Source organism: Lacerta agilis, chromosome 3 (assembly GCF_009819535.1).
Source record: "Lacerta agilis isolate rLacAgi1 chromosome 3, rLacAgi1.pri, whole genome shotgun sequence".
In the NCBI taxonomy this organism is placed as follows: Eukaryota; Metazoa; Chordata; class Lepidosauria; order Squamata; family Lacertidae; genus Lacerta; species Lacerta agilis.
In genome coordinates, this window is record NC_046314.1 from 10551581 (window position 1) to 10573942 (window position 22362).

Sequence of the window (22362 nt, forward strand, 5' to 3'; positions counted from 1 at the left end):
CAGCACTTTGAATTGTGCTTGGAAATGTACTGGGAGTCAATGTAGGTCTTTCAGTACTGGTGTTATATGGTCTCAGCAGCCACTCCCAGTCACCAGTCTAGCTGCCGCATTCTGGATTAGTTGTAGTTTCTGGGTCACCTTCAAAGGTAGTTCCACGTAGAGCGCATTGCAGTAGTCCAAGCTTGTTTTGGACACCTTTCCTTCTGAGGCTTCCATCACCCACAAGTAGTAATATTTTCCATGGTGTGACTTTCCTAGAAAGGCTTAACAAGTTCTGCAGTGGCTTTTAGAAGATCTGTAAAACCCTGTACTCTCAGATGTGGAGGTTGTGGTCTATTTGGATCCTTGCTGCTGACCGAGTCCTTACTAAGTTTTATAGTGTTCAAATGTATATTTTTAGGACACATTTATGATTTTACTCTGTGTCTTGAAGGCTTTGGTGGGCATAAAGCGAGGCTTTCATTAATTATTATTAATGTGCGTGCAATCAATTAGCAAACTTCATTAGCAGTCAATACAATTTCAGGACTGGAGGGAGCTGAACAAATTCTTGTCGGCTTCCTTGTTCTGACAGGATCTTTATGTGCTAAACCTCTTGCTATAACACTCGTATCCCGTGTTGTCAGTATTTCTGAAAACAATTCAGACAAGCCTTTGAAAATACTGTGACAGATTCACACAGTTCCCTTTTATAGGATGAAATAGAAAGAAAAGGAAGTATTCTTGTGGATTATAAAGAGCTGGCACATGATAAAGAATTAATGGAATCAATGCCTGATATTGCTTCTGAATTAAGAGATATGCCACAAAAGATATTGGACTGCATGGGCCTAGCCATACATCAGGTAAATACATCAAGCACATGGTTAGCAGTAAAATTTTGAATGTAAATCATGCACAGACCTGTGGGAGGAAGAGGTGAAAAGTGTCATTTAAGATTCTTTTTAACAAGTGTATGTGAAAGGAAGAGAAACCCATATTTCTAAATTTCTCATAGAACTAGCCAGGGAACTTCCCTCTCCATGACTGTCTTTTATATTTGATAACCAAATACTTTTCTCTATGAGCCAGCAGAAAGAAACTTATTTTTTTGTGACTGTGCTGGAGTATTTTCAAAGAAATAAACAGCTAATGAGTTTTTTGATTTTCTAACTTGGCTGCTTGTTTGAAATATGAAGCTTATGAAATCGTAAGACACTTCACCTTTTGGTTTCAGGGGTCTGAAGTCTATTTTTGTGTTATAACTTGGATTTTATGCATGATTGACTTAAAATGACTTAGGACCACAATACCTCAAGGAACACCTCTCTCCATATAAGCCGACCTGGACCCTTTGTTTATGGTCTGAGGCCCTTCTTTGTGTGCCTCCTCCATGACAGGTCCGGAGGATGTCAACATGAGAATGGGGCTTTTCTGCGGGGGCTCCCTGTTTGTAGAATGCTCTCCCCAAGGAGGTTCAACTGGTGCCTTATCTTTAGGTGCCAGGCAAAATGTTCCTCATCAACCAAGCATTTGGATGATTAACATTCTACAGCCTTTTAAATGTGTTTGTGGGAGGGGGGTTATTATTTTGTTGTTTCAGCTATTTATTTGTGCTTTCATCTCGTGTTTTTTATATTGTGAATCACCCTGAGATCTTTGTAAATAAATAAAATAAATAAGCAAGCAAGCCTCTTCCTTGGATTAAACAAAACTACTCTCAGAGCCAGTATTATGCCAAATAAAAGGATCAGAAAATGATTTTTAAGAAAGGGGTGTGTGTAAAATGACTGTTAAGAATGCAGAGTTTTGATTCTTGAAACCTTTGTGATTTTTTTTCGTACAGGTTGGAAAATACTGTTCAGTGTTACCAACATCTTTATTATGATGGTTGAGGCTTTCTGAGTATTTTTTTTTTTATGTTACAGGTGCTAAGCAAAGATCTTGAAAAACATGCAGCACAACTTCAGGAACAAGAAGGGCTGTCCATTGATGAAGAACCCATAATTAATGTACCGTATATTCATGCAAGGTAGCTATTGCTTAAAAAAGAACAAGTTTTCTTAAAAGGCTCAAACTCCACATGCTACATGTTATTTGCAAAGCTCTGGTCCATTTCCCAGATATTGGAAAATTAGTCTTAAGTTCCATTGAAATCAATGGCACAAATTATGATGAATAGCTTGTTGATTCTAACCCGCCCTACTGCCAGACTGAGATTTTCAGTATGATCCTATGCATGTTTTCTCTGAAGAAAATCCCTTTGTGTTAAGTAGTAGTTAGCTCCAAGTATAGTTGTGCATAGTAGCACTGTAGCTTTTAACATGATTAACTTTCTGATGTTCAGAACCAGCTCTCTGGCATCATCTGCAGAGGTGTGGGACCCAGCAGAGAGCCTGAAGCTGGCAACCAGGAAGAAGCTTAAGACCGTAAGCTCAAGACCCTCAGAAATCATTTCTCTTGACTGATCTTCTTCCAATAGGCTTCATGTCATTGCACCAGGCACCTCTCATCCCCAGTGCCTACTCATCAGTGCAGGGAGTTTACCAAGCAGGAAGTAACGGAGATTGTATGGTTGCAGGCCTGAGGATCCCCTTTAAGGGCCTTTGCTTTCAGCAAGGGGCTGGAACCTGAGAGGGGTAATGTGGGCCAATATATTTAAGAGGGATTGACTGGTGCTGGCACTACATTGGAGTAAGTTGCTTTCTCTCAGTGAACTGTCCATGGTCCTGCAAGACTTGTGTCGTACCATCCTTCTCCTCCAGAGATTTGTCAATATCCTGTCTTCCTTCCATGTGTGTGTCTGAAACCTCCATAGGAATATAGGAAGCCACCTCATACTGGGTCAGACCATTAGTCCATCTAGCTCAGTAGTGTTCCCAGTGAGTCATAATGGCTCTCCAGGGTTTCAGACAAGGAGATGCCAGGGATGGAACCTGGGACTATGTGTGTTGTTTTTTGGGAGGGTCATGCTAACCCTGGTCTACTCTGATGGGGGGACAATTATGAAACCCTTTAGGGAGGATGTATCCATAGAAGTTGCTGGTTGACAAGGAAGCATGCCCAAGGGTGGATGAACTTACTTTGTACCATGCTTTCTTGTTGGCCACAAGGTTGGACTGGGAAGTTTTATTGAATTTATTGAATTTGTGTACTGCTAAAGGATGTTGAGAGACAAAATATTGCGGCAGCAGTAAACAAAATTTGCTCTCCTATATTCTATGATTTAAATATCCTCGATAGGGTCAACTACGTTACTAAAATAATACCAGCCCAACGTAGGGCATTTATGTTGGCCCGACTGAATATCTTTCCCTCGGCATTTGTCAGGGGTAGATATCAGAATGTTCCCAGAAACAAGAGATACTGCAGATGTCCCCTGAATGTCCCGGACACTGTGGAGCATATTCTCTTTTATTGTCCACTGCACAGTACGCTGCGTGAACGTGTGTTATCCCCCCGTTTGGACGGTTTGGAACCGCAGCAGGGTGGAAGTGTTGGATTCTGTCTCTCTGACATCGACCAAGGGTGACTGCGGGGGTAGCTGAATTTTTGGCAGCAGTGCTTCAAGGAGCACTTTAACAGGAGGAAATTTTAGATTTTACTAACACACACCATACATCAGCCTATGAGTTTAAATGTTGTTTCTTTGTCTATATATTTTAAAGTTTTTGTCCGTGATTCTTGATCTTGCAATTTTATATGTAAATGCCTAATAAAGGTTTGATAAGTAGATTAACTTTCTCTGACAGTCATCTAATTTTCCATATTGTTTTATTTTAGGGTGTACAACTATGACCCACTTACTCAGCTTAGGAATATTCGAGCTAATTGCTATGGGAAATTTGTTGCTTTGCGTGGGACTGTGGTGCGTGTCAGTAACATTAGGCCTATCTGCACCAAGATGGCATTTATATGCAGTGCCTGTGGAAATACTCAGAGTTTCCCTTTACCTGATGGCAAATATACTCTTCCTTCAAAGGTAATGAACACTTTAAAACCATTTTTTTTTTAGTCACCGTTTATTATTAGACTGCTGGGACTTTAAAACATCAGGCAATAAAGGGAAATCGGTTAACACGGGGAAAAGACTAGGCTGAATTGCTGAAAATGAACCTGTCACGTCTTCTGGTTTACTGCCAGTTTATATACATGGCTAAATTAAGCTAAAGCATTCTTTATCTTCAGAGCATTGTTTTCCAAAGAAGGATTTGTACAAACTGAAGCCTCTGAGAATTAGTGTGGATGAGCTTTCTGCTCCTCCAAAACAAATGGGATAACGTCAAGTATTACAGTTTCCAGGGTGGCAGCCATGTTAAGTTTGTTGCAGCAAAAATGAATCTTGTGCCACTTTTAAGGTTAATAAAAATATTGTGGCATAAGTTTTTGTAGAGCAGATGAAGTGCAACTGATGAAGGGGACTATGGCCCACCAAAGCTTGTAAAGGTAAAGGTAAAGGGACCCCTGACCGTTAGGTCCAGTTGCAGATGACTCTGGGGTTGTGGCGCTCATCTTGCTTTACTGGCTGAGGGAGCCGGCGTACAGCTTCCGGGTCACGTGGCCAGCATGACTAAGCCGCTTCTGGCGAACCAGAGCAGCGCACGGAAACGCCGTTTACCTTCCCGCTGGAGCGGTACCTATTTATCTACTTGCACTTTGACATGCTTTCGAACTGCTAGGTTGGCAGGAGCAGGGACTGAACTCACCCCATCACGGGGATTCGAACCGCCGACCTTCTGATCGGCAAGCCCTAGGCTCTGTGGTTTAACCCACAGCACCACTCGTGTCGAAGGATAGGCGTGCCTGGCGTGCTCTGGTCCATGGGGTCACGAAGAGTCGGACACGACTGAACGACTGAACAACAACAACCACTCGTGTCCCTATAATAAATTTGTTAGTCTTTAAAGTGCCACAAGATTTTTTGTTTCAGTACTGTACTTTAAAATAAACTTTTTTGTGCTAAATTTGAACATGCATTTTTTAGTGTCCTTTGCCCGAATGTCATGGACGATCATTCACTGCTGACAGAAGTTCTCCTTATACAGTTACTGTGGACTGGCAGTCTATTAAGTAAGTATATTTCGGTTTTGCTCTGTGTTTTTTGTTTTGTTTTGAATCTATGATATTTTGAATGTATCAACTGAAATAGATTTTTGTGCGTGTGTTTGTAAGTATGTATGATACAGATTGCAATTAAAGGTTTGGATGTATTCTGTGGAAGGCTTCTAGGGTATAGATGTCCTGCTGGTGGTGGGGACTGAGACTGAAAAGTGTTTGAGTGAGGCTGGGGATTCCCAGGATTCACAGACCCTTAAATGGGCATGGTTAATACCCTACCATTGCAAATTGGGATGTTAGTGATGACTATTGTGAATAGCCTAGTTTGTCCTTCCTTACTGATACTTACTTGGACTACTGCAATGCGCTCTATGTGGGGCTACCTTTGAAGGTGACCCGGAAACTGCAATTAATCCAGAATGCGGCTGCTAGACTGGTGATCGGGAGTGGCTGCCGGGACCACAAACACCGGTCCTGAGAGATCTACATTGGCTCCCAGTACATTTCCGAGCACAATTCTAAGTGTTGGTGCTGACCTTTAAAGCCCTAAACGGCCTCGGTCCTGTATACCTGAAGGAGCATCTCCAGCCCCATCGTTCTGCCCAGATACTGAGGTCCAGCGCCAAGAGCCTTCTGGCGGTTCCCTCATTGAGAGAAGTGAGGTTACAGGGAACCAGGCAGAGGGCCTTCTCGGTAGTGGCACCTGCCCTGTGGAACGCCCTTCCAGCAGAGGTCAAGGAAATAAGCAGCTATCCTATTATTAAAAAGACATCTGTAGGCAGCCCTGTTTAGGGAAGTTTTTAATATTTAATGCTGTATTGTTTTTAACACTCGACTGGGAGCCGCCCAGAGTGACTGGGGAGACTCAGCCAGATGGGCGGGGTACAAATAATAAATTATTATTATTATTATACATCCCCCATAACTATTTAGCATATTTCCTTTGATTTAGACCAGGGGGTGTAAATTTTGACTATCTTTACTGTAATCTGTCAAGGTTCAGGAAATCCTATCCCTCCCCCTGTAGCAGCCCAAAAAGCAGATAACACGAAGAGTCCTTACCATGGAATTTATTCAGTATTCATAGAGGGAGACAAAGGGATGTAGTCTTTATGCCATGATGGCGTTGCTCCAAGTAAAGTGTCCCGTCCCCCCACCGCATCATCTCTTTTCCACATCATCTCTGCGCCGATTAATCAGAGCTTTCTGTCTCTGAGCTCTCTCTTCTACTACCCATAATGCCCGCCTGGCTATGGGGGGGGGGGGTCAGGAATGCTTTCCAAGGCAACTGATTCTGTCAGCTGTCTCTTCCTAGTGCTTCTTCATCTTCCTGCTATTCCTCTTCCAATATTCCCCAGCTTCTCCCCTCTGCAGCCTCTGATTCTGCAAACCACTGTTCTAAATCTGTACTGTCCTCCTGTTCCCAGGAAGGTTCAGGAGAAGGGGGGACGGCCCCCACCATTCGTCTTCCGTCCAGCCCCTGACAAATATCACGAATACTAAAAGTATTATAACATTTAATTCTAGGATTCAAGAACTCATGTCCGATGATCAGCGAGAAGCGGGAAGAATTCCTCGAACAATAGAATGTGAACTGGCACAGGATCTTGTAGACAGCTGCGTTCCGGGAGATGTGATTACCGTCACAGGCATTGTCAAAGTGTCAAACACCGAGGAAGGTACACTTTAACTGGCCGTAGCTTTTGAATGTTGACATTTGTGCAAGTTTTCTCTGTTTTTGGCAGAGTGAGAGGAAGTGACCAAAGTAATCCAACTACCTGACAAAGGTATCTACGTGCGTGAATCTAATCTAATAAATTATTTTAGGGAGAGCTGCAATAGTGTAGTGCAGTGGGTCTCAATTAGCAAATTACTGAGGACCCCCTATTTTTCAAAAGCCAAGCCACGGACCCCCTATCTTTGAAAATTTTGATAGCTCTACCGTAGTTACCTCCGCAAAGTAATTTTTTGAACATACTGTGGGATAGCCCCTAGTAAGCAAATGATTTTAGGTATGCTAGAAAACAGACTAGGGCTGAGCGATATATGGTTTTCACCGTGATATATCAGCACCTAAACATTGCAATGCAGTGGTACCTCGGTTTAAGAACAGCCCTGTTTACAAACGATTTGGTTTACAAACTCTGCAAAACCGGAGTAGTGTCCTGGTTTGCAAACTTTACCTCGGTCTAAAATGGAATCTGAACGATGGAAGGGCACCGGCAGCGGGAGGCCTCATTTAAGCGCACCTTTTAAGCGCGCCTTGGTTTAAGAACGGCTTTGGTTGAAGAACGGACTTCCGGAACGGATTAAGTTCGTAAACTGAGGTACCACTGTAATCTGATATATCACGATGTCTGAAATTGGAGATCAGGCGTGGGGATGAGGGAAGGAGCAGCTGCGGAGATCGGATGGGTGAGAGGAGGAGAGGAAGCAGAGTCACCTCCACTACACGATTTTAGTGGGAGGGGATAGGGGTGTGCCTCAAACCACTGTCTGTGGGGGGCAGCCAGCGAAGAGCCACATCCACCGTGGCTACTACTACTTTCCTGCTGTCTGAGAAAAGTTGCTCCACGGTGCCTTGAAGTGAGGGCAATCAGCTGCCCTTGTCTCCCTCAGCGTGAGGGAAGGCAGCTTAGAACAGCAGCGTTATCGCTGAGATCATTGTGCGATATCAGCGGTGCCTTGAAATCGGCTACCCTCCTGTCCCTCATGCGAGGAGCGATATATTGCTGCATATTGCTGGGTCAAGATCGTTATCGTGGTGTGATTTCAAACCAATTTGGTCAGTATATTGAAAGTGTTATAGTTCTTGTATATATCTTGTATTCAGGAATTATCACCCTGTGTTTGAAACTGTGTGTGTGTGTGTGTGTGTGTGTGTGTATACATCTATCTATCTATCTATCTATCTATCTATCTATCTAATATCCCCATATAGAGAGAATAATGTGATTGTTGCTGTGATATTTTAACAGGAGCATCTAGAAATAAAAATGATAAATGTGTCTTCCTGTTATACATCGAAGCAAACTCTATCAGCAACACAAAAGGACAGAAATTCAAGGACTATGAACATGGAATAAACCACCAAGCCTGCATGGAGTTTTCACTTAAAGATCTTTATGCTGTCCGGGAAATACAAGCAGAAGAGAACCTGTTTAAGCTCATTGTCAAGTATGTCACTTGTTGCACGTCATTGTGAATTTTAGACTTCGCATACTATCTTGTTTCAACAATCCCAGACGATCCACTCGTGACGCCCTCTCCTCTTCAGTTTTTCACTTCCAGACCCCTTAATTCATTTAATGTAAGGAAAGAAGGAAGTGTCTGCATGAATCTGCTTTTCTACAGAAGAATCTCCTTTTAAAATAATCCTTGAAACACACGCTGGAACAACTTGTTCTGTTCTCCATTCTACTTACCTGGAACTAGATGGCTGACTGCTAAGTTAAGAGAGCCAGTGTGGTGTAGTGGTTAAGAGAGCCGTGTGTAGTGGTTAGAGCGGTAGACTCGTAATCTGGTGAACTGGGTTTCGTGTCTCCGCTCCTCCACATGCAGCTGTGGGTGACCTTGGGCTAGTCACACTTCTCTGAAGTCTCTCAGCCCCACTCACCTCACAGAGTGTTTGTTGTGGGGGAGGAAGGGAAAGGAGAATGTTAGCCGCTTTGAGACTCCTTTGGGTAGTGAAAAGCTGGATATCAAATCCAAACTCTCTCTTCTTCTTCTTTCTTCTTCTCTTCTTCTTCTTTTCTTCTTAGGACATGAAGCAGATTGTACATGTTTCTTGGGGGGGGAGGCTATTAGAAGAGGAATCTTAAATGCTCATTCTATGCTCCTTGGAGTCTAGGACATTGTTCTGAGCGATCTGATGCTTTGGTAGGGGAGACAGTGAGTGCAGGTACTGTTTGTGTAACTAGTACACATTGATACAGTAAGTGTCCATAAATACACTTTCCATGTTAAAACAGTTCTGATATTAACTTACCTCGATCTCAACAGAAGAGAGATAGTGATTGAAATCAATGGGTGGTGTCAATGAAGTTTTACCCAGGGTAAAGGTAAAGGGACCCCTGACAATTAAGTCCAGTCGCGAAAGACTCTGGGGTTGCGGCACTCATCTCGCTTTACAGGCCGAGGGAGCTGGCATTTGTCCGCTTCCGCAGACAGTTTTTTGGGTCATGTGGCCAGCATGACTAAGCCGCTTCTGGCAAAATCAGAGCAGCACGGAAACGCGTTTACCTTCCCACCGGAGCGGCACCTATTTATCTACTCGCACTTTGACGTGCTTTCAAACTGCTAGGTTGGCAGGAGTTTACCCAGGGTAGACTCATTTAAAATAATGAACATGTACATGTCTAAGTTAAGTCCACTAATTTCAAAAGGTCTCCTCTGAGTAAAAGTTAGTTAATTCCACCCAATGGGTCTTAAAAGTGCTGAACTTTGGCGGGATCATGCCATTGTATTGTTAAGAACTTAGGTTTCGACGCTTGCATAGTTGTGAGACTTGGTAAGAAAACCCAAGTATCCTTTCTATTTCTGTAATTGCTATCAAGCTGTTACCAGGGCAGTGTGCATTTCATAATTCCGTGTAAGGAAACTGATGTGATCATTGAGATTTAAAAATCTCAGCATTTTTGTTACCAGCTGTTATAGATGCAGAGAAATTTGAAAATGTGTAGGCAATGCTTGTTAATTAGAAGCTGGGTTAGGATGGTGCTGTGGTTGGCGGTTTGAATCCCGGGCAGGGTGAGCGCCCGTTGCTCTGTCCCAGCTCCTGCCAACCTAGCAGTTCGAAAGCACGCCAGTGCAAGTAGATAAATAGGTACCGCTGTGGGGGAAGGTAAACGGTGTTTCCGTGCACTCTGGATTCCGTCATGGTGTTCCATTGTGCTAGAAGCCGTTTAGTCCTGCTGGCCATGTGGCCCAGAAAGTTGTCTGTGCACAAACACCGGCTCCCTTGGCCTGAAAGCGAGATGAGCGCCACAATTCCATAGTTTGCCTTTGACTGGACTTAACCATACAGGGGTCCTTTACCATTTACCTTTACCTACCTTTTGTGTACAAATAAATGTGGCTAATTCATTACCTTGTTATTATAGACCTCTGGTAAGGAAACCTAGTATGCAGGAACAGGAGAGTTTAAGCAAGTTAAGAAACCCCAGTTTGGTCCAAGGTGCAAAGGACATAATTCTCATGAACATGGTGAGCAATGTGCTGGCGTGCCAGGCAGTGTCTGCTTGTTATTCAGGTGAACAGCAGTTGTGGGCTGGTACATTGGCCTGTTTCTCTCTCCTTCAGCATCAGCATGACATCACAATGGCCTGTGTCTCTCCTTCTGGTTGGACACATCCGTGTGAGAACACAGTGGCCAGTCTGTGAAATAGGCAGCATCAGCATGAGATCACAGTGGCCAGTTTTTCTCCCTCAGATGGCTAGCATGGGCCACAGTGGGCAGCCCTGTCCTTCAGGCAGGGAGCATCATCTGTGGGGAGAGGCATCCATTCGTCTTCATTCCTCTTCCACTCAGGCAGGCAGTAGCATGTGGGCAGAATATTTATTTCTCTTACGGAAGCTGCCAAAAGCAGGTACATGTCAGCACAACCTCTTTCCCAGTGAGGCGGGCTTAGTTGGGAGCAGATGGTGGACCCTGTATGTTCTTCTCTTAGTGAGGTGGCCAGCAGAAGTATGAGTGTAGTGGTCATCTCACCGAAATGGGCAGCAGCATGCGGACAGAGAAGCAGCAGGCAAGGCAAAGAGCTGGCAAGTAGGCAACCCATCTATTACAGGGCCTCTCTACTTACAGAAAGTGGATGCGGGTGGCGCTGTGGTCTAAACCCCCGAGCCTCTCGTGCTTGCTGATTGTGAGATCGGCAGTTCAAGTCCGTGCAAAGGGGTGAGCTCCTGTTGCTCAGTCCCAACTTCTGCCAACCTAGCAGTTCGAAAGCACACCAGTGGAAGTAGATAAATAGGTACCACTGCAGCAGGAAGGTAAACGGCGTTTCTGTGCGCTCTGGTGTTCCATTGTTCCAGAAGCAGTTAGTCCTGCTGGGCACGTGACCCGGAAAGCTGTCTGTGGACAAACGCCGGCTCCCTCAGCCTGAAAACGAGATGAGCGCTGCAACCCCATAGTTGCCTGGACTTAACTGTCCCTACATAGCACCTTGCCCCTCTCCATAACTGTTAGGAGCAGCATAAACCATGAACTGTGCATGCAGATTTGCTTAAATAGCACCATCTATGTAGAATTCAGTTTATGCTACGAAATCTATATTCTTTTAGCAAAACACTTGACACAGTGTTTTGCACTACCCTGGGTACATAACATGCATACCCTGGGTACTTGTCTTAAAATTATGTGTTAATTTGGTTTTTCTCTTCCTTCTAGTTCTCTTTGTCCTACTATCTACGGTCATGAGGTAAGTGCATCCCTATGGAAAAATTCTGATGTCTGTTCTAAATGCTCACCGGAAAAACGTCCCCCCGCCCCCCCCCCCCCCCCCCCCCCCCCCCCCCCCCCCCCCCCCCCCCCGTAACCTAGTTTTGTCAAGTGGTTGGAAATTCAGGATGAGTAACTTGGAATATGAGATTGGGATGTTCTTCGCTCTTTTGTTTCCCTGTCCCTTGTAGGAGTTCAGTCAGTTATGTTAGCATTAAAAAATAAATAAAAATATTTATTCATATGGACTAGGCCTGTTTTGAAGCCCCCTGACAAATTGTACATTGGCTGCATTTTCATACATTTTAAAATGTATGTTTTAATTTTCAGTGTTATGCTACAGGTTTGTAATATTTTATAGGAGCTTCTTGTTTAATGTTGTAAATAGATTTCCTGTGAGTGTAAAACAATCAAACTGTCAATCTTTTATTGCATTGTTTCTGATACACGCAGCTCCTGCTTTTTGAACACCATTTATTCCCAGGAAATGGTTGTTAGGCGGGTTTTCACATAATGAGCTGACAATTTCCATTATTTCTAATGGGAACATTTCTAGTCAGTGTTTCTAGTCTAGTCTCCCTCCTTTCCCCATAGTTTCTGCCCAGAACTGCTTAAGCAACCAGCAAAAGACAAAGGAAGAACTGATTTGTCTGATCCCTCCTGCTCCCTGATTTGTTTGATTTCCTTCCCTCCCTCCATGGAGAGCCAGTGTGGTGTGGTGGTTAAGAGCGGTAGACTCGTAATCTGGTGAACCGGGTTCGCGTCTCCACTCCTCCACATGCAGCTGCTGGGTGACCTTGGGCTAGTTCTTTGAAGTCTCTCATCCCCACTCACCTCACAGAGTGTTTGTTGTGGGGTAGGAAGGGAAAGGAAAATGTTAGCTGCTTTGAGATTCCTTCGGGTAGTGATAAAGCGGGATATCAAATCCAAACTCTTTCTTTTCTTCTTTCTGCCCAAAATGTCTGCTGCCAACCAGCAAAACTCAAACAAGTAAGGAAGTGGACAAACTCGGCTGTTCAGGTACCTGAATCAGCCATTTGTTTAGCGAGGTTTGGGTATAATTCTTTGTGTTCAGATAAAATTTTGGATAATGAGCATTTCAGGAGCAGGACCTACGTGTACTTAGTATTTTGCCATTTTGCCTGCACCTCAGGCTGGGATTCTCACACTCCTAAGAGGTATGAACAGACCACATGTGGACTATATGCCGCTGCCTTGAGCTATCCATTCCAATACTTATGTATCATGCTTCCATTTAACAGATTGTGAAAGCTGGCTTAGTGTTGGCATTGTTTGGAGGCTGTCAAAAGTTATGGATGATAAAAATCGAATTCCTATTCGAGGAGACCCTCATCTTCGGTGGTTGGAGATCCAGGACTGGGGAAGAGTCAGAGTTGCAAGTATATATTCTTTCAAGTGTATATTATTCATTTATTAATGAATAGCGCTTATTTGTTGTGGTTTTTTCTTACTGACATCCAAAGTGGTTTTTAAAGCATACCATATTTTCGCTCCATAGGACGCTCCGGACCATAGGGTGCACCTCGTTTTAGAGGAGGAAACAAGGGAAAAAATATTTTTCTGGTTTTCTTCCTCTAAAACCCATGTTTTCTTTGTTTTAATCAGCTCAAAGTTTGCAGTTTTTTTGCAAAGGGAAAAGCCCTGCTTTTTTGAGGATCAGTTCAGATTTGTGCAGCTTTTGCAAAGGGGGAAAAGCATTGCTTACAAACCAGTAAGCACCAGTACAGACCAGTACAGACCAGTAAGCACTAGTAGAAACCAGTACAGACCAGTAAGCACCAGTAGAAACCAGTACGCACCAGCAGGTATAGGAAGCAAGAGGAAAGCAAACCAGTACAAACCAGTAAGCACCTGTACAAACCAGTACAAACCAGTAAGCACCAGTACAAACCAGTACGCACCAGCAAGTAATAGGAAGCAAGAGGAAAGCGAGCTAGTACAAAGCAGTAAGCTTACTAACTTACTCAAACTTACGCAAACTTACTAACTTACACAAACTTACTAAAACTTACTAACTTACGCAAACATACTAACTTACGCAACATACTAACTTACGCAAACTTACTAACTTACGCAAACTTACTCAAACTTACTAACTTATGCAAACATACTAACTTACGCAAACATACTAACTTACGCAAACTTACTAACTTACGCAAACTTACTCAAACTTACTAACTTACACAAACTTACTCAAACTTACTAACTTACGCAAAGTTACTAACTTACTCAACGTTACTAACTTACGCTAACATACTAACTTACGCAAACTTACTAACATACGCAAACATACTTACGCAAACATATAACTTACGCAAATTACTAACTTACGCAAACTTACTAACTACGCAAACTTACTAACTTACGCAAACTTACTCAAACTTACTAACTTACGCAAACTTACTAACTTACGCAAACATACTAACTTACGCAAACTTACTAACATATGCAAACTTACTAACTTACGCAAACTTACTCAAACTTACTAACTTACTCAAACTTACTAACTTACTCAAACTTAATGTATTTTTCGCTCCATAGTACAAACCAGTACAGACCAGTAAGCACCAGTACAAACCAGTACGCCCCAGCAAGTAATAGGAAGCAAGAGGAAAGCCAACCAGTACAAACCAGTAAGCACCAGTACAAACCAGTGCACACCAGTAAGCACAGTAAAACCAGTACACACCAGCAAGTAATAGGAAGCAAGAGGAAAGCCAACCAGTACAAACCAGTAAGCACCAGTACAGACCAGTAAGCACCAGTACAAACCAGTACAGACCAGTAACCACCAGTACAAACCAGTACGCACCAGCAAGTAACGGAAGCAAGAGGAAAGCCAACCACTACAAACCAGTAAGCACCAGTAAGCACCAGTACAGACTAGTAAGCACCAGTAGAAACCAGTACGCACCAGCAAGTAATAGGAAGCAAGAGGAAAGCGAACTAGTACAAAGCAGTAAGCTTACTAACTTACGCAAACTTACTAACTTACGCAAACATACTAAAACTTACTAACTTACTCAAACTTACTAACTTACTCAAACTTACTAACTTACGCAAACATACTAACTTACGCAAGCATACTAAAACTTACTAACTTACGCAAACTTACTAACTTATGCAAACTACTAACTTACGCAAACATACTAACTTACGCAAACTTACTCAAACTTACTATCTTACATAAACTTACTAACTTACTCAAACTAACTTACTCAAACTTACTAACTTACACAAACATACTAACTTACGCAAACTTAATAACTTACGCAAACTTATACTTACGCAAACTTACTCAAACTTAAAAACTTACTCAAAGTTACTAACTTACGCAAACTTACTAACTTACGGAAACATACTAACTTCGCAAACTTACTAACATACTCAAACTTACTAACTTACTCAAACTTAACGTATTTTTCACTCCATAGTACAAACCAGTACAGACCAGTAAGCACCAGTACAAACCAGTACGCATCAGCAAGTAATAGGAAGCAAGAGGAAAGCAGCCAGTACAAACCAGTAAGCACCAGTACAAACCCAGTACAGACCAGTAAGCACCAGTACAAACCAGCACACACCAGCAAGTAATAGGAAGCAAGAGGAAAACAAACCAGTACAAACCAGTAAGCACCAGTACAAACCAGTAAGCAGCAGTACTAACCAGTATGCACCAGAGTAATAGGAAGCAAGAGGAAAGCCAACCACTATAAACCAGTAAGCACCAGTACCAGACCAGTAGAACCAGTACGCACCAGTAAGCACCAGTAGAAACCAGTACGCCAGCAAGTAATAGGAAGCAGAGGAAAGCCAACCAGTACAAACCAGTAAGCACCAGTACAAACCAGTACAGACCAGTAAGCACCAGCAAGAGGAAAGTGCACCAGTACAAACCAGTAAGCACCAGTAGGTAATAGGAAGCAAGAAGAAAGCAAACCAGTAAGCACCAGCAAGTAACAGAAAGCGAGAGGAAAAGTAACAGAAAGCCCCAAATGGCTGAAAAACTCAATTTCCCAGGATCCTCAGCCCTTGCAAAGGAACTACTGCTAGCTCCCTTATCTCCCTCCCCGATCTCTTGCAATCAGCTGTTGAGCGGGTTCCTTTCAACACACTCTTTCTTTCCCTCTTGTTAGCCTTTAGCTCTTGCTAAAACAGAAAAAGCAGGATCTGCCTTTCCCCCCTGGGCAATTTGGCTCCAGGGACCATGCATTCGCTCCACAAGACGCACAGACCTTTCCCCTTACTTTTTAGGAGGAAAAAAGTGCGTCTTATGGAGCAAAAAATAGGGTACTTTAGCTATATCAATCTGAATGCAGGGAAAAGACGTATATTCTTCAATGGGGAGGTTGTTCTTTTTAGTATAAGTAAATAGTATATAGTATGCAAAACTAGCCTTTACCCTTTGTTTCTTAGGCTGTATGCAATATTGCACCTCGTGGTGTGTATGTGTGTGGCAATGCGACGACTGCAGCTGGTCTGACTGTAACTCTGTCCAGAGACAGTTCTTCTGGAGATTTTCTTTGGAAGCTGGTGCCCTTGTGCTTGGAGATCAAGGTACTATAGAAATCATCCTCTGTAGCTGGAAACTTTGAGCCAATGCATAATCCCTTCAGCTGGTAGCTGATATGGTACATTACCTTGTTAGTTCTAGAAATATTAAAAAACTGTGGCTGTAGCCTTCAAAGCACTTTTTGACATTGACTTTGGTACTACAACACAGAAGGCCAGTCCATTCCTCATTTGTGATCTTGTAGGAAGTTAGTTTTTGCTTTCCCCACCTTTTCCGTCTGGGTATTTGATACTCTACTGGAAGATGATCCAGCTCACAGGGTGTGCAGAATACTTACAGTACCATGGTGGTTGGCTGAATTAGGGTGGCCAGTTGCAAATGAGGACACACACACACATACATTTTATTAAATTTTCTGTTTTACAATTTAAATACGGTACTCATTTTACATCCTTAAGATATCAATGATATTATTCTCTTTCCATGGTTCATTTTACATACCATAAATCCCTGCATATTTTACAAAAACAATACCATTAAGTATTCCATTATTACATCCATCAAAACATATTTACACTGTTGAATTTATCTTAATGTTAATAATTTCATTTCATTGTACATACTGGTAGGTTGTACATTGACAATAAAAGTATTATTATTATTATTATTATTAATGCTGCCAGCGTTTCCAGCTATATACAATTTTTTTTTTTACCAGAATTTATTAACTTTTCCATACAAAAAAAAAAAAACAGAAACACAAACCCGACCCCACACCAACAAATATAAAAACAAAAACAAATACACATAATGTCAGGATTTTTCTTCTTAACAATATTCCTTACAAAAAAAAAATTTCTACTTTCGAATCTTGACGTTTGACTTCCCCCGCCTTTTCACCTTCGGTTTTAAAACAATATACTTGATTCCTTAACAACTTCACTTTAAAAAAAGATTAGTTTTGCTCAAAAATAACACAAATATCTTAATTTACCATTTTAACTTCAGTCATAATCAAATATTCTTATAACTAAACTTATTCTTCTATCCATTAACATGTGCTTTTAACTTAAAGTTCAATATCTCCTTTCTTACTTAAAAATAAACTTTTACTTCGCGCGCCGATTTCGGATACCATGACAGACCATTTAAGTTATAAATTTAATACTTCAACCCACCCTTCTGTCCATTATCTTTTTCTGTCCTGCACTGGAACTGACTCTCCAAAGATCTTCCTCCAAACGTCCACAGATCCAGGCTGCACTCGCAACAGGCATTGCATCGGGCTCCAGGGTGTTCAACCTTCTCCTTCTGTGCTTCTCCGTTCCTTGCCATTCTTGTTCTTGTAAAAATCTTAATTCAATGTCCCTCAACATCAAGCTGCCACCTTGACGTCTGGATATTATAAATTTCCTCGACCTGGGGCTGCCACCCCCAGAAATCGGTTCCTGTTTCCGGAGTTGCACAAGCTCTTCAGTAAATTTTCCAATCACCCCTTCCAGCCCTTTGCACAGACATGATTCCATTCCGTCAAATCCTTTCCAAGCCTCCTCTGTGGAAAATAAATTCTTTCACTTATAATTCCACAAAGCTTGTAGTTTACGATTTATCAGTTCCAGCCCCAAGAGAGCAAGTTTTCCTTCATCTTGTAAATCAGAGTTCAGCGATAATGCAATCACAAAGTTCAGCATTCTCAGAGGGAGAGTGGGTATCACGTTTCAATTCCTGTCTCTTCCTCCCTTTGTTTCAATTTTTTCCTGCGTCAGTCCCGGTCGCCATTTTTTCCGAAGCCGAGGCACAAAGCCCAAAACTTCAAAAGGAGATATTTATCACCAATTAACCCCCTAAGGGGAATCTCTGCAGTCTCAGTTTTAAAATTCCCAGTGCCTTCTATGATTGTAGTAGCAGCAGTCACTTAAAGAGTTAATTTCTTTCCTCTCCGAAGGGAAAGAGGCGGGCTGCCTTTCTCCTTTGCCCCAGGTCATTCCAAGAAAACAAAGAGCCATTCAATTACTCACAGTCACTGGGTTCTTATCAGCTCATCAAAGACAGGTAGAACTTAGACGCTCATCAAAGGCTTTGTCGCCGCATTTACATCCCGGTTGGGGCATGTCCCCTATAGCCCAGCTCCGTCGTCCCTTCACCCCCACCTCCCCTTTACAGGGGAAGCGGGGGAAGGGTTCGGAGCCACAATGGGCACAGCCGGGGAGCCCAGGGTGTGGGACGCTCTTCCCACACCCCAACCAGAGCCCCGATATGCGGGTACAGGGCTCCTAACCCCCGGGACGTACTGGCTGCTTCGCAAGCGAAGCAGCCACGACCACCATCAATGGCGTCGCCGCCGGAAGTGTCCAGCTATATACAATTATCTCCCATATATTCAATAAACGTTTTCCAATCTGTTTTAAATATATGTTCTTCTTGTTCTCTTATTCTATATGGTATGTCTGCAAGTTGTGCATGTTCTGTCAACTTTAGTTGCCATTCTTCTTTGTTTGTGACCTCGCTTGTGTTCCATTTTGGGGCTAACAAAACATGGGCCACAGTAGTGGCATACATAACCTTTTTTGACACTTGGGAATTTCAGTCCTAATTATCCCCAACAGAAAGGACTCTGGGTTTTTTTGGGGAAAGTACATTTAAACATTTTTTTCTCCATTCATTATGGATCATTTCCCAATACTTCTTTACCCTTTTACAAGTCCACCATATATGAAAGAACGTTCCCTCTACCTCTTTGCATCTCCAGGTCTTCTCCACTTTCTATAGTTTTGAAAATGAGGGAGTTTCATCAGGCATAGCTTGTCACGCAGGCAGGAACCTTTCCTCTTCTGCATGGGACCACTCTGTTGTTGTTCAGTCGTGTCTGACTCTTCGTGACCCATGGACCAGAGCACGCCAGGCACACCTATCTTTCACTGCCTCCCGCTTCGAGAACATTGCTTGTCGCTTCGAGAACACTGCCCAACCATCTCATCCTCTGTCGTCCCCTTCTCCTTGTGCCCTCCATCTTTCCCAACATCAGGGTCTTTTCCAGGGAGTCTTCTCTTCTCATGAGGTGGCCAAAGTACTGGAGCCTCAGCTTCAGGATCTGCCCTTCCAGTGAGCACTCAGGGCTGATTTCTTTAGGGATGGATAAGTTTGATCTTTTTGCAGTCCATGGGACTCTCAAGAGTCTCTTCCAGCACCATAATTCACTCTAGTCTGCATCAAGTCCCCTTCTTTTCAAGTAGATGTTCACTACTGGCTTTACTTCTGGCACTGATAATCTGATGGGTGGCTTAGCATGAGCAACTGTATGTGTGCATGCGGACCTTGACAAAGCCAAATGCTAAAGTTTGCCAGAACCTATTGCCATGCTTTTTTTTTTTTAAACACACACATTCAAAAATAAGATTGCATAGCTCCAGTTGTTGAAAGTGCTGGTTCAAACAAGTTTTTTGGCGCACCATCTTCACTCTCTGCCGCCTTTCACTTACCAAGTTTATGAGAGTACGGGAATAGCACCTCTCTTTTCGTCGATTTGTTTTTCAGGTATTTGTGGAATAGATGAGTTTGATAAGATGGGTAACCAGCACCAAGCCTTGCTAGAAGCTATGGAACAGCAAAGCATCAGCCTCGCCAAGGCTGGTATTGTTTGCAGTTTGCCAGCGAGGACGTCAATAATAGCGGCTGCAAATCCAGTCGGGGGGCACTACAACAAGGCCAAAACGGTATCTGAGAATTTAAAGTAAGTACTTCTAAAATGCATGCATCAGAAAGAATGAAGGGGGGATATTTTTTTATTTTAAAAGTGACTTTTAAGTCTGCATCACTGATTTGTCAGAAAGGTGACCTTTCTGGAGGGAATTACTTATTTCTCCCTTTAAAAGTTCAATGTAAATATTCTCCCCACCTACCCACCCCTTTTTTGCTGAATGTTGTAAAATTCTGAACAAAGAGCAACCAAATTACTGTACTTTTCTGTGTACTAAAAATTAAGAAAATGGGGGAAGATTGCCCAGAGTTGTTGAGCTTTTTGGGGGTGGGGGTGGGGCAGGGTTTGCCAAAAACCACTCACCCCACAACAATACAAACACAACACGTAGGCTAATAGTTGGTAGAAATATATAATAGAATAATGAGATTCATTATTCTATTATATATTTTCTGTTAACTATTTGCCTACATGTTGTGTTTGTATTGTCATGATTGAAAATCACTCACCGGCCTGGCCAATGCTAACACTCGCGTGCATCGCAACAGCCTCCTAACGTCTGTCTCCTTGCCGGCAGAAACAGACTACAGTGGCACCTCGCAAGCCGAATGCCTCGCGAAATGAAAAACCCACTAGACGAAAGGGTTTTGCGATCGCAGTGGTGACATGCAAGACGACTTTTTCTATGGCCGTTTTTCGCAAGACGAAAACGTTTTGCGATGTTTTTTTTGCACAGCCGTTTCAATACAAACCGCGCTTCGCAAGACGACATTCTTGCAAGACAAAGCGACTCGCGGAACGAATTAATTCCGTCTTGCGAGGCACCACTGTATTTCCCGCCCATTTGCCTCAGCAACACCCAATCAACACCACCCTTGCTGCAGACACCAATAACACACATACCATCTCCAGCTCATGGCATCAACCGATCTCACGTCCTCCCTAGGCACTACCAATGTATAAGACTACCCTCTATTTTAAACATAATTTTTCAGTAAAAACACCTAGTCTTATACGCGGAAAAGTACGGCATGTTCAAATTGATGTAAACTTGTATATAGAATTTTTTTCTGCTCAAGAGACCTCAAATTATTTTGAATTCTTCACACTAACTGTGCTTTCAAGTATGCTATAAAGAATATACCCAGGGGTATGTGTGTGGGTTTAAGCACACGCACTGTACTCACAGATTTTTCTTTCCGTGTAGAATGGGGAGCGCTTTATTGTCGCGATTTGACCTGGTGTTCATACTGCTGGATATACCGAATGAAGATCATGACTACCTGCTTTCCGAACACGTGATGGCAATGCGAGCAGGAAAACAAACTGCATGCCGCAGTGCAGTAGTGGTTCGTGCGAGCTCTCAGAATTCAAACATATCGGTCCTTGAAGCCGTTTCAGACAAGCCGTTGTCAGAAAGATTGAAGGTAGTGCATACTGTTCAGATTTCCTGGCCCTATACCAGGGGTCCCCAAACTAAGGTCCACGGGCCGGATATGCCCCTGCCGTCTGTTCTTGGCAACGCAGCTGCCCACTTCCAAGTCAGCAGAGCACCGGAAATAGCTTGTGTGCATGTGCAAGCATTATTTCTGGCGCACTTCCGGGTCGGAGGAGGCCATGCGCATGCACAAGCTATTTGCGGTATTCCGCTGACCGGAAGTGCGCCGGTAATGACGCTTGTGCGTGTGCACAAGCTATTTCTGGTGCTCCGCCGACCTGGAAGTGCGCCGGAAATAGTATGTGTGCATGCATATGTGTGCACGCTCCCCCGCCCTCTGGCCTGCCGCGAGATTGCCACTGGAGAAACCGGCCTGAGGCCGGATAGGTTTGCCAACCCTGCCCTATACTATCCTATCTCTCTAGGCAATGATCAGAGGCTGCCATGAAATGAATTCTAGGAACTCGCTTGTTCAATTTTTCTCCTGTTTTTGTTAAGTATCTAAGGTGCTACTGTATCTGAATGGGGTTTTCACATCCAAGTCTGAATTTTGTTGTAATAAAAAGAAAGGCGAAGTTTGAGGGCAGGAAATGCTTCCTGAAACTGGGCACTACAGGGATATTCCTGTTATCAATACCAGATTTAGATATAATTTTTATTGTGAGGATTTTTGTAAGCCCCTTTTTTGAGAGACTCTTTGTGAGGGATCGTGCTGAGGAGGGCTACACTGAGGAGAAATGGAGCCCCCCCCCCCTCCCCCTGATCCTGATCAGGAACAGTGGTTTAGTATAGATTTGGAACAGTGGTTTGCAGAGGGACATAGTTCAGAAGGCAGAAGTTGGGAAGAACGGCGTGGTCAGGGGCGTCGCTGGGGAGGGGCGGTGGGGGCGGGACGCCCCCAGTGACAGGGTGAGCAGCGGCGGGTGTGGGTGACAAGCGGCGGCCCCTTCCACCACTCCCAGCGCCGCTGCCCTCCGTCACCCCGGGAGCAGCAGCACACAGGATGGGGTGCTTCGCCGCTTTTTTTCGGCGGGGGGGGTCGACCAGCGAGGGGGGGGTGTCACGCTTGTCACCCCCTCCTCGCTGGTCGCCACCCCCGCCGAAAAAAACCGCGGGGGGGGGGGCGGGGAAAGCCTGGAAAGGAAGCAGAGCAGGCGCGTTTAAGCGCTGCTCTGCTTCTTTTTTCCCTTTTTCGCCGCTGTTTTTCGGCGGGGGGG

General features: G+C 43.5%; 1 protein-coding gene across 1 annotated transcript in view; it reads left to right on the top strand.

The window, feature by feature from the left end:
• The window catches only part of MCM8 (minichromosome maintenance 8 homologous recombination repair factor), a 31404-nt gene that overhangs the window by 4147 nt on the left and 4895 nt on the right, over window positions 1–22362 (top strand). The window contains 14 exon segments of the mRNA XM_033142833.1: window positions 696–845; window positions 1908–2011; window positions 3763–3961; window positions 4964–5049; window positions 6565–6716; window positions 8016–8214; window positions 11426–11456; window positions 12739–12784; window positions 12787–12831; window positions 12834–12892; window positions 15914–16016; window positions 16019–16054; window positions 19545–19740; window positions 20915–21134. Of these exon segments, the coding sequence (XP_032998724.1) occupies window positions 696–845; window positions 1908–2011; window positions 3763–3961; window positions 4964–5049; window positions 6565–6716; window positions 8016–8214; window positions 11426–11456; window positions 12739–12784; window positions 12787–12831; window positions 12834–12892; window positions 15914–16016; window positions 16019–16054; window positions 19545–19740; window positions 20915–21134 (1626 nt within the window).